At 43.8% G+C, this 13577-nt stretch overlaps 1 protein-coding gene across 2 annotated transcripts in view; it reads left to right on the top strand.

Moving 5' to 3' along the window:
• CTBP2 (C-terminal binding protein 2) overlaps positions 1 to 13577 on the top strand; it is an 84038-nt gene that overhangs the window by 16339 nt on the left and 54122 nt on the right. For both annotated transcript variants that reach the window (XM_040361355.1, XM_040361354.1), the window contains exon 2: positions 5809 to 5963. In XM_040361355.1, coding sequence (XP_040217289.1) covers positions 5809 to 5963 — 155 coding nt within the window. The remainder of the gene's footprint in view (positions 1 to 5808; positions 5964 to 13577) is intronic.

The raw sequence follows: 13577 nt of genomic DNA, 5'->3' as shown, positions 1-13577 counted from the left end.
ATGGATTTCTGTTTTCTTCCAGTGTCGGCATTCCCCCCCCCCCCCCCCACAGTTGGAAATCACTCCCTAGGAGCACACTTAACCCTTTGATCGCTCCTGATGTTAACCCCTATCCCAGCCAGTGTCATTAGTACAGTGACAGTGCGTTTTTATTTTGCACTGATCGCTGTATTGGTGTCACTGGTCCCCAAAATGTCTCACTAGTAAAAAAAATAAAAGTCCAAAAATCTATTGTAGTTTGTAGACGCAATAACTTTTGCGCGAATCAATCAATATACACTTATTGGGATTTTTTTTTTAACCAAAAATGTGTAGAAGAATATATTTTGGCCTAAATTGATAAAGAAATTAGATTTTTTTTTTATTATTTTCATTGGATATGTTTGATAGCAGAAAGTTTTTTTTTTAAATTGTTGCTCTTTTTTTGTTTATAGCGCAAAAAATTTAAACCGCAGAGGTGATCAAATACCACCAAAAGAAAGCTCTATTTGTGGTGGGGGTGGGGGGGGGGGGCGGGAACGTTATTTGAGTATAACATCACACGACCGCGCAATTGTCAGTTAAAATAACGCAGGGCTGTATCGCCAAAAATGGGCTCGCCGTTAAAGAGGAACTGCAGTCTGCAAACATTTGTAATAAAAACATCTTTACCATTCTGAAGCTTCCCTCCAAACACTTTTTTCATATTATTTTATATATATTGTGATTCTGTTCTTGCCAAATATGCTGCAGAAATCTCCCTCCACTGAGTCTGGCTGCAACCATTTTAACTGTGGGCAGCTGAAGCTTTTGCCTGTTCACTTCCTGGATTTACACAGACACACAAAGGCACACCTCCAGCCCTGCAGCTCTCATTGACCCTCTTATTTCTCATCCCCCCCCTCCCTTCCAGGCAAACTTTCACGAGAGAGAGAGAGAGCTGTGCATGATGTTATAAGCCTAGGCTAATGACCAGACAAGAAACAGGAAGTGTCCTGTACAGTGGAACCTCAGATTACAAGCATAATCCGTTCCAAATAGAATGCTTGTAATCCAAAGCACTCTCATATCAAAGCGAGTTTCCCCATTGAAGTCAATGGAAACGAAAATAATTTGTTCCGCATTGACTTGCAATACCGCATGTGGCCAGAGGTGGGGGGTGCCGGAGAGCCTCGGAAAGGCCCGGGGACAGCTTGGCTGAACTTAGAAAACGTTGGAAAAGCTTGGGAACTGAGTTTTTCCGAGTTTTTCCGAACGGCTCCGCTCGGCTCCGGCTCCGGCCCCCCACACCTCAGGTCAAAAGGTACTGCACACCGCTGTGGCTTGAATCCTGCTCGTTTTGCGAGACAACACTTGCAAACCAAGTCAGAATTTTTTTTTTTAAACCGTGCTCGTATTGTGAAACGCTCGTTAACCACTTAAGCCCCGGACTTTTAGGCAGCTAAAGGCCCAGACCAGGTTTTGCGATTCGGCACTGTGTCGCTTTTAACAGACAATTGCGCGGTCGTGCAATGTGGCTCCCAAACAAAATTGGCGTCCTTTTTTTCCCACAAATAGAGATTTCTTTTGGTGGTATTTGATCACCTCTGCGTTTTTTATTTTTTGCGCTATAAACAAAAATAGAGCGACAGTTTTAAAAAAAATTCAATATTTTTTACTTTTTTCTATAATAAATATCCCCCAAAAATACCTATTTTTGGTAAAAAAAAATCGCAATAAGCGTTTATCGATTGGTTTGCGCAAAATTGATAGCGTTTACAAAATGGGGGATAGTTTTATTGCATTTTTATGAATAATTTATTTTTTACTACTAATGGCGGCGATCAGCGATTTTTTTTTTTTATTTATTTTTTTTTTTTTTTTTTTCGTGACTGCGACATTATGGCGGACACTTTGGACAATTTTGACAAATTTTTGGGACCATTGTCATTTTCACAGCAAAAAATGCTATAAAAATGCATTGTTTACTGTGAAAATGACATTTGCAGTTTGGGAGTTAACCACAAGGGGGCGCTGAAGGGGTTATGTGTGACCTCATCTGTGTTTCTAACTGTAGGGGGGTGTGGCTGTAGGTGTGACGTCATTGATTGTCTTTCCCTATAACAGGGAACACACGATCAATGACGGCGCCACAGTGAAGAACGGGGAAGCTGTGTTTACATACGGCTCTCCCCGTATTTCAGCTCCGGGGAGCGATCGCGACGGAGCGGCTATAAACGAATAGCCGCGCCGTTGTCCCGGATCGCTCTCCGAGGTAAGCCGCACACAGCGGGGGGGGGGGGGGGGTCACGATCGGACCCCCCACCCGCTAGAAGGCAAGGACGTATATATACGCCCATCTGCTTGTCCGTGCCATTTTGCGAACGTAAATAGTCGTGCGGCGGGCGTTAAGTGGTTAATGTCTGACAAACTTAGATAAATTGAGAACTAAAGAAGCTACTTAGAAATATTAAAAACCTGTGTATATATCCTAAAGAATTTAGAACAATTGTATTCCACACATTATTAGCAGCAAGACTCGCTATAACCAGCCTCTGGAAATCCAGGGACGCACCCAACTTATCGATGGTTATAGCCAGAATCAATACACAGGCCCAATATGTACTAATGCTGGCTTATAAAAACCACTCCACCTGTACAATCAGAAAGAAATGGATTGCTTGGTTCTCCCATCCCAGAGCATCCAAATATTCAAGTGTAATATATAATCTACTGACAAGTTTGAAGTACGTTGACGTCATATATATGCATACCCCAGATGTAGTATAGTATATCATCCTGGACCCACTTTATTAATCTATGTAGCAAGTTTTGTTCAGTTATTTTAATTATGGAATGTACTTGAGTATAAGCCGACCCCAATATAAGCCGAGGCACCTCATTTTACCACAAAAAAACTGGGAAAACGTATTGACTCGAGTATAAGCCTAGGGTACGAATGCAGCAGCTACTGTAAGCGGAAAAGAGGGTCAACAATGCCCATTGCAGCCTCACTGTGCCCATTGCAGCCTCACTGTGCCCATTGCAGCCTCACTGTGCCCATTGCAGCCTCACTGTGCCCATTGCAACCTCACTGTGCCCATTGCAACCTCACTGTGCCCAACCTCACTGTACCCATTGCAACCTCACTGTGCCCAACCTCACTGTACCCATTGCAACCTCACTGTGCCCATCCTCACTGTACCCATTGCAACCTCACTGTGCCCATCCTCACTGTGCCCATTGCAACCTCGCTGTGCTCATCCTCACTGTGCCTATTGCAGCCTCACTGTGCCCGAGTCAGTGTACCTGAAATTGAGAGTCTGCGGGTGTCCATTCATTGTTTAAAAGTCGCGATCTCCTCCTGGTCCCTTCTGTTATAGGCGTTTCTCAGCAGACACAGTTCCGCCTATCACGAACGTTCTCTCATCTTCGGACTGGGTTTCCCAGCAGACACTGTGTTCAGTGTTCCACCAATCACGAACTTTCTCTTGTCTGAGGATGAAAAGACATCTGTGATTGCAGTCCGAGGATGAGAGAACGTTTGTGATAGGTAGAACTGTGTCTGCTGAGAAACACCTATCGCGGAAGGGACCAGGAGGAGACCGTGACTTTTAAACAATGGACGCCCGCAGCCTGTCAATAATTTCAGGTACACTGACTCGAGTATAAGGCGAGGGGGGTATTTTCAGCCTTAAAAAAAGGGCTGAAAACCTTGGCTTATACTCGAGTATATACGGTATATGTTTTTTTTTTTTTTTATATATATATATATTATATAATATTTATTAATGTGTGTGTGTGTGTGTGTATAAATAAATTTTCTGTTCACTTTATAATTTTCTGTATTCAACTAACTATTATTATTATTATTATTATTAATAATAATAATAAAAAAAATGCTTATAAACGCAGTCTTACCCATGGGCCTCGATGCGTATGACTATAATGAGCAGGGAGATTCTGATATTCTTAATCTCGCTCCCTTACTGGCCAGGATGCAGTGACCTATAAGCCCTCAGAACACTTCTGTTAGGCCCCTTTCACATTGAGGCGTTTTTCATGCGGTACAGCGCTAAAAATAGCGCTGCTATACCGCATGAAAAAATCATGCCCTGCAGCTTTCAATGTGAAAGCCCGAAGGCTTTCACACTGAAGCGGTGCGATAGCAGGACCGCTCCAAAAGTCCTGCTAGCCGCATCTTTGGAGCGGTATAGGAGCGGTGTGTTTACCGCTCCTATACCGCGCCTTCCCATTGAAATCAATGGGAAACCGCGGTAATACCACCCGCAACGTGGGTGGTATTAACCCTTTTTTGGCCAATAGCGGGGGTTAAAACCTCACCGCTAGCGCCCGAATATCGCGGTAAATACGACGCTCCACCGCCCAATGTGAAGGCAGCCTAAGAGCAAGGTCTTCAAACTCTTCCTGAAGCTTGGCATATTGGTGGTGTTTTTTAGGACCAATGGTAAATCATTCCATACCTTACCCCCCCTTCACCGAGAAAGCACGTCCTCCTCGTCTGTTTCCTCACCCTAGGGACAATGACATTCGTTTGTCCCACTGAACGTAGTGCTCTACTAGGAGCATATCGTGTGAATTTTTTCCGTAGGTACTCTGGTCCACCTCCATGGACTATCCTATGCATAAAACAGCCAATCCTAAACAGAACCCGCTCACAGACAGGCAACCAATGCAAGGTATTCAAAATTGGGGTGATATGTTCTCTCTTACCAGCAGCCGTAAGTAACCTTGCTGCGGCGTTCTGAATTAGTTGGGAGTCTATGCATGATCTTTTTAGGTAGGCCAAGGTACAAAGCATTACAGTAGTCCAACCGACTGGTAATTAACTCAATTGGTGGCCTATCCATACCTATAGTTTGAACCCATTAGGCCAGGGTTTGACAAATTTGCTTGGAATCTAGGAGCCAGCTAAAAAAGTTAGGAGCCACAAAACGCACCCCGTCCCAACGAGCTTGCGCGCAGAAGCGCATATGTAAACGGTGTTCAAACCACACATGTGAGGTATCGCCGCGATTGGTAGAGCGAGAGCAATAATTCTAGCCCTAGTCCTCCTCTGTAACTCAAAACATGCAACCTGTAGATTTTTTTTAAATGTCGCCTATGAAGATTTTAAAGGGTAAAAGTTTGTCGGCATTCCACGAGCAGACGCAATTTTGAAGCGTGACATGTTGGGTATGAATTTACTCGGCGTAACGTTATCTTTCATAGTATTAAAAAAAAATGGGGATTACTTTACTGTTGTCTTATTTAATTAAAAAAAGTGTAATTTTTTCCCAAAAAAGTGCGCTTGTAAGACCGCTGCGCAAATACGGCGTGACAGGAAGTATTGCAACGATCGCCATTTTATTCTCTAGGGTGTTAGGATAAAAAATATATATAATGTTTGAGGGTTCTAATTAGAGGAAAGGAGATGGCAGTGAAAAATAGTGAAAAATGACATTAGAATTGCTGTTTAACTTGTAATGCTTAACTTGTAATACCAACGGCCACCACCAGATGGCGACAGCTCACACATCTGGTGGTAATAACTTGTAATACCAACGGCTCACCACCAGATGGCGCCAGGTCACCATTTCTAGTCGCCATGGCGACCTGGCGCCCGGGATTTGTCGAGCCCTGCATTAGGGGTAGGCTGGTAAAGACTATAACAAATATTGTATTTTTATAAGAATAATCTTATGAACCAATGTAACTAAGTTGGTTACAAATGACTAACGTGACGTCAATCTGTATTGTTGAGTCAATACTTTCAATAAAAAAAAAAAAACCTGTGTAGATGGAGTGCGAGTCTAATTAACATGTCTCCTTGTCTTTATGAATCTCCAGGTATGCGGCCTCAAACAGTCAATGGTCCAATGCACCCCCGCCCTCTCATAGCCCTGCTGGATGGACGGGACTGCACAGTGGAGATGCCAATACTCAAAGACCTTGCTACTGTAGCTTTCTGTGATGCCCAGTCCACACAAGAAATCCACGAAAAGGTAATTATTTGAGGATGCACAGACAAGTGGTATGTATATTTTTTGACTTGTATAAAAGTGAAGTCGGGGGCTCTATTGACTTTTATGACCCCCTATAGTGACCAGTTCCTAGGGCAACAGGAGATGGAGGAACATTCTCAATCTATAGTAAATATAGTATATTGGTTGCATAGTACAGGACACAGGCCTAATATTCATAGATCCTGGGTTATAGACTTGTACCTTCAGGTGACTGGACACTGGCAAAAACGTCCTTGTTTTTTTGCTAGTGTCCTATGGTGATGGACCTCTTCTCCCTTGTGGAGAAATCACTCTTAGCTTAACTATTTTAATATTTTCAAGGACTATTATTAAAATCAAAGTGCGTTTATCCCTGTGAACCTTGTACATCTTTAAATAATCACAAGTGCACAAACCATATAATCAAAAGACCATAAAATGTGAGCAGGAAATGTTGTGCTGTTTCCTTCCAGTCTTTCACCGCACATGAGGATCTTCCCCGTTTAAGAAGAAACTAACCAAAGCTTAACCACTTCCATACAGGGCTTTATACCCACCTCAATACCGGGCCTTTTCTGGCACTTCTCTCCTACATGTACAAATCCTCATTGTTTTGCTAGAAAATTACGCAGAACCCCCAAACATTATATATGTTTTTTTTTAGCAGACACCCTAGGGAATAAAACGACGGTCATTGCAACGTTTTATCTTGCACGGTATTTGCGCAATAATTTTTCAAACGCCTTTTTAAAAAAAAAACGTTTTTCATGAATTAACTTTCACGCCGACGGAACGCATATATGCGTCCTCGGCTTTCAGGGGTTATACCGGGATGATGCCTGCAGCCGCAGGCATCATCCCGGTACCGTTGTTTAGAGCCGGCGATCGGCTTTCCAAACATAACAACCGATGCGGCTAAAAGCCGCTCGGTTGTTATGCGGGAGGGGACATCCCCCCGCCTCTCGCCGCTCTGACCGGGCCTCCCGTCCCACCGGGAGACCCGATCCACGATCCGGCGCCTCCAGCGTCTCGGCGCGCTCTGAAACAAAGCCGTAAACGGCTTTGATTCAGTGTCCGCATTGAAACCACGGAAGCGGCGTCATGACGTCACTTCCGGGTTTCTCAGATGCCAATGGCGCCGGATTTAAAAAAGTACACAGTATTCAGAATCGCCGTTTTCGGCGATCTGAATACTTTGAAGTGCAAAGGAGGGCTTGGAGGTCTTTTAGACCCCCGATCCCTCCTTAACCACTTAAGCCCCGGACCAATATGCAGCCTAAAGACCCAAGGTGTTTTTACAGTTCGGGACTGCGTCGCTTTAACAGACAATTGCGCGGTCGTGCGACGTGGCTCCCAAACAAAATTGGCGTCCTTTTTTCCCCACAAATAGAGCTTTCTTTTGGTGGTATTTGATCACATCTGCGGTTTTTAGTTTTTGCGCTATAAACAAAAATAGAGCGACAATTTTGAAAAAAAAAGCAATATTTTTTACTTTTTGCTGTAATAAATATCCCCCAAAAACATATATAAAAACATTTTTTTTCCTCAGTTTAGGCCGATACGTATTCTTCTACCTATTTTTAGTAAAAAAAATCGCAATAAGCGTTTATCGATTGGTTTGCGCAAAATTTATAGTGTTTACAAAATAGGGGATAGTTTTATTGCATTTTTATTATTTTTTTTTTTTTTACTACTAATGGCGGCGATCAGCAATTTTTTTCGTGACTGCGACATTATGGCGGACACTTCGGACAATTTTGACACATTTTTGGGACCATTGTCATTTTCACAGCAAAAAATGCATTTAAATTGCATTCTTTATTGTGAAAATGACAGTTGCAGTTTGGGAGTTAACCACAGGTGGCGCTGTAGGAGTTAGGGTGCACCTAGTGTGTGTTTACAACTGTTTGGGGGTGTGGCTGTAGGAATGACGTCATCGATCGTGTCTTCCCTATAAAGGGAATGACGCGATCGATGCGCCGCCATAGTGAAGGACGGGGAAGCCGTGTTTACACACGGCTCACCCCGTTCTTCAGCTCCGGGGAGCGATCGCGACGGAGCGGCTATAAACAAATAGCCGCGCCGTGGTCCCGGATCGCTCCCCGAGCGGACCCGACCTCCGCATGTAGCGGGGGGGGTCCCGATCGGACCCCCCACCTGCTAATAGGCGAGGACGTACGTGTACGCCCATGTGCCTGTACGTGCCATATTGTGGACGTACATGTACATGCGGGGGTCGGGAAGTGGATAAAGAGTACCTGTCACGACCTATTGCTGTCACAAGGGATGTTTACATTCCTTGTGACAGCAATAAAAGTGATCAAAATGTAAAAAAAAAAAAAAAAAAAAATTTAATATTAGAAAAAATAAATAAATAAATAAGAAAACAAAAAAAAAATTTTTTAAAGCGCCCCCCTCCCCGCGAGCTTGCGCAGCAAAGAAAGCGCATACGGAAGTCGCGCCCGCATATGAAAACTGTGTTCAAATAACACATGTGAGGTATCGCCGCGATCGTAAGAGCGAGAGCAATAATTATAGCACTAGGCCTACTCTGTAACTCTAACCTGGTAACCGTAAAAAAAGTTTAAAGCGTCGCCTATGGAGATTTTTAGTTACCGTAGTTTGTCGCCATTCCACGAGTGCGTGCAATTATAAAGCGTGTCATGCTTGGTATCTATTTACTCGGCATAACATCATCTTTCACATTATGCAAAAAAATTGGGCGAATTTTACTTTTTCATTTTTTTAAATCTCATGAAAGTAAATTTTTCCCAAAAAGTTGTGTTTAAAACACCGCCGCACAAATACCGTATGACATAAAATATTGCAACAATCGCCATTTTATTCTCTAGATTCTCTGCTAAAAATATATATATAATGTTTGGGGGTTCTAAGTAATTTTCTAGCCAAAAATATGGATTTTAACTTGTAAACACCAAATGTCATACATAGGCATAGTCATGAAAGGGTTAAAAAAAGAACAAAACAGTAAAGTTAGCCCAATTTTTTTGTAAAATGTGAAAGATGATGTTACACCGAGTAAATAGATACACTTTTTCTTTCATTTTTTTTTTTTTTACTTTTGTTCCTATTACAAGGAATGTAAACATCCCTTGTAATAGGAAATGTGTGTGACAGGTCCTCTTTATGGAGAGATGCGGGGTCAATAAGTCCCTGCATCTCTCCTCCAGGCTGGAAAGCATGAGATCGGTGAAAAAAATTTCACCAATCTCATGATTAGTGTTGCTTACTAGCCGCTTTGTTTACTTACGGGTACCCGGGCGTGACGTCATCACATCGCGCCCGGGCCTCCGACGGTCATAGAGATGACTGGTGACCATGTGGTCACCAGTCATCTCTATGATTCCTGCCTGCGCCGGACGATTATTTCTCCGGGCCCCCGATGGCACGGGAGAGCTCAGAGAAGCACCGGATGGGGGGAGGGGGGGGTATGTCCCCTCCCGCCGCCTATAAGAACGATCAAGCGGTGGAACCGCCACTATGATCAATCTTATGTTGCACAGAATCGCCGGCACTAACAAATGATATCTGAATGATGCCTCTAGCTGCAGGCATCATTCAGATATCCCCTCCACAAAGCCCAGGATGTCATATGACATCCACCCAGGATGGGAGATCCCAGCTGTGGACGTCAAATGACTATGGGCGGGTATTGAAGTGGTTAAAGAGGAGGTCCAGCCTGGGTGAATTTTTTTTTAAAGTCAGCAGCTACAAATACTGTAGCTGCTGATTTTTAATATTAGGGCACTTACCTGTCCAGGGAGCCTGCAATGTCGGTACCCCAGCCGATCTTCGGATCGACTCCCGGGTGCTGCCACCGCCATTTCTGGTAAGGGAACCAGGCTGTGAAGACTTCCGTCTTCCAACTCCTGGTTTCCTACTGCTCATGCGCGAAGTGCGCTGTGCTTTTTTAATTGGCCCAGCGGAGGGAGAAGGAGGAGCCGAACTTCCCGGAGATTACTCTGGATCAACTGTGGGTATAGGATTGGGTATATGAGATTGTATGATAATTTTTTTTTATTTTTATGGTTGAGCTGGATGGACTGCTGTCTTTTTTTCAACCTGACTTACTATGTAACTATGAGATCAGGCTGTGGCCCGTCTCCGGAGGTGGAGACGGAGACCTGTCAAAAATGGGTACCCCTGTTCCCCCCTCCCCCCTGAAAGATGCCAAATGGGGAGGAAGCATATAAGCGAGAGTTTCACGTTTGGCTGGAACTCGGCTTTAATGCCACACATTCTCATGACTAACATAATTCACTTTGTGTAATCAATAGGCCAAAATCCTGGAACTCTTTAACATTGGGTTATTCCTCCATCCGACTCGCATCCCCCCACATATTGTATGGAAAACAGAAGTCGGGATTTCCAATGGTACAGTAAACCAGATCCACAAGAATTTATTTATAAAAAAAAAAGCCACTCGCAAGTCAATAATTGCGCTCATCCATAAAACATAGTGGCATCAAGCAGTCGTAAGCTGTGGTCTCCCAATGTCTCTCCACCTCCGCACTTCTGGTTCCGTCTCTGATGTCACTTCTGGTCATCGTGTTTTATGGATGCACGTGATTGATTGTAACTTGTGAGTGGCCTTTTTTTTTTATAAATTCTTGTGGATCTGGTTACTGTACCATTGGAGATCTGTTTCTTCTTTGTGTCTTGTTTTTTCCCTACAACATGTGGGGATACAGTGGGTAAAGAAAAGAATCACTTCCCTTTTTAAAATAATCACATTTTGTTGCTTTGAAGTTGCTTTGAAATTAATGTATTCAAGGCATTGGCACTCTTATTGGGAGAACTTTAATCCTTTGACGTGAAGTGTCACCACATTTAATGGTGCTATCTATATATATAAAACTCAACGTATGTATGTATGTTCCAGCATCACGTCCAAACGGCTAAAGATATTAACATGAAACTTGGCACACATGTTACTTATATGTCGGCAACAAACATAGGATAGGTGGTTTAACCCTTACCCACCCCCATTTGCCATGGTCGGGGTTTTCCTTTAAAGTCCCATTCAACTCTATGGGAAATACATGTTACTTCATAACTTCCAAACGGCTGTAGATATTTCGATAACACTTGGTCACATGTTACTTATATGTCCACTTAAACTATAGGATAGTTAATTCATCCCTTAACTACCCCCATTTGTGAGGGTCGGGGTTTTTGTTTAAAGTCCCATGCAAATCAATGGGAAATGTATGTTCCCACATAACTTCTGTACGCCTGGAGATATTTCAATAATACCTGCTACACATATTACTTATATGCCAAATAAAATATATGACAGTTAAATTAACCCTTACCTACACCCTTATATAAAAGATGGGTATATTTATATTACTATGATTTTCCTCCCCAAAAGGTTAAAGCGGAGGTTCACCCTAAATTGTCACTTTGGATGAAGTCAACTACTAGCCATAGACAAGAAATAATCAACGTTTTTTTTTTTTTTTAATCGCCATTGTTACCTTTGTACTGCTGCCGTCTGTGTCCTGTCAATCAAAATTCCCCGCGGGGAGTGGGCGTGTATGATCCTTTTCCCCCGATCAGCGCTATGCCATGTCTCCTGGGAGTGAGTGCTGAGAATCCCAGGAGACGCGCTGTGCTCTAATCCCGCGATATCTCGCGGGTCACGTGACTGAGCAAGCGTGTAGTGTTGACGGCGTATCCCGGAAGACTACCCTGTGGGCTTCACAGTGCCCGCAGTTAAAATGGAAACGCACATCGCTCGTTTTTATAAAATATCGTTTCCTCGAGAATACAGACTACGGCGGCTAAATGAGTGGGACACACTGCTGCAGGGGTGCTAAAGGTAGGAGCGCAAAAATAATATATAAAAAAAAAATTGATAACCCGCGGAACCCCCGCTTTAAGATAGGAAGACCGGGCAACGCCGGGTATTCAGCTAGTGTTGTAATAAAATTGGGATTGCTCAGGTGGCGATTTAAGAAGAGACCAGGATATGGGGGTCCCTGGGAAAGGAGAGGCAGAGTGGTGAAGGGAGCGGAAGGGGTGTGCAGATGTGATAAAAATAAATAAAAAAAAGCATTTAAATGAAGATTAGTCATTAAAACATCTATTTTACGGATGTCCCAATTGCCTGGTATGCCCTATGGCCAGTCCGGGCCTGTCCAGGGGTGTTTGAAAGTATAAAGGTGCGCTGATTCTATATAAAGGGTGGGAAAACCCACAAAATGGTAAACAATGTAATGCACAATAATGTTGCCCAATGTGAACACAATGGGTAAATTGGAAACTGGTGTGTGGTCTGGATTGATCTGTAACACATGCGGATATACAAAATATCTTAAGACTGTTTGTGCATAATTAAAAAATAAACCATGCAATTCAAACACAATGTGTATATGATCTCTCAGGTTCCAAAAAGTCTACGTGAAAACAATTGCCGATCCCAAGGTGTGTGGACACCTTAGTATGAAGACACTACCGTGCTTAAAAGTAAAAAAACATTGGGCTGGATTCAAGAAGCAATTGCGCCTGTGTAACCATAGGTTACACAGCGCAATTGCTTACTTGCCCCGGCGTAACGAATGCTCCTGATTCAGGAACCTCGTTACGCCGACTGCAGCCTAAGAAATGCGCGGCATAAGGCTCTTATGCCCGCATATCTTAGGCTGCATTCTTGCGATGGCCGCTAGGTGGCGTTCCCGTTGTGCTCAGCGTATAGTATGCAAATTGCATACTAACGCTGATTCACAACGTTGCGCGAGCCCTGCGTACGCAATTTACGTAGTTTCCGTACGGCGGTTTTTGCGTTAGGCTGCCCCTGCTATTAGGGGCAGCCAATGTTACGTATACCCGTCGTTCCCGCGTCTCGAAATTTGAATTTTACGTAGTTTGCGTAAGTGAATCGTGAATGGCGCTGGACGCCATTCACGTTCACTTTGAAGCAAATGACGTCCTTGCTACGTCATTTGCCGCAATGCACGTCGGGAAAGTTTCCCGACGGAGCATGCGCTCTACGATCGGCGCGGGAACGCGCCTAATTTAAATGATTCCCGCCCCCTACGGGATCATTTAAATTGCGTGATGGGCATTTTGCCGGCGCGCCCACGCAATTTACGGAGCTACTGCTCCGTGAATCAAGGGCAGCGCAGCAAATTTGCGGGGGCGCAGGGCAAAAACGTTGCCCTGCGCCTCCGTAAATAATGCGCAATTCTACCTGAATCCAGCCCATTGTGTGCTTACCAGACCCACACAGGTCACAAGCATGTGGGCTGATCAACAGCTTAGGGATGCATTCCTCTGTCTGCCAAATCTCAAAGCTTCACAATGGACAACGGCTCCCAGCAGACCCAGGGGGATGAGCAAGCATGGACGCTCATCTGCGGCTGATAAAATGGATTCCTCTTATACCCTCCTCAGAGGGCTTAAGTAGATCTCATGATGGATAATGAAATATTGGAGGAAGACTGATCTGCATTATCTTTTGATAAAAAATCAATTTATTTTAAAAGGCACTTAAAAAATGTTACAGCAACAATTTAATGTTTATTTTTTTGGCACGGCCGGCCGCGGACTGCGCTCTCCGACATTACAACTGGCTCCTTCCGACTTGTT

Source organism: Rana temporaria, chromosome 8 (assembly GCF_905171775.1).
Source record: "Rana temporaria chromosome 8, aRanTem1.1, whole genome shotgun sequence".
In the NCBI taxonomy this organism is placed as follows: domain Eukaryota; kingdom Metazoa; phylum Chordata; class Amphibia; order Anura; family Ranidae; genus Rana; species Rana temporaria.
Note: the sequence above shows the minus strand (reverse complement) of the source record. Positions and strands in the feature narration are given on the sequence as shown.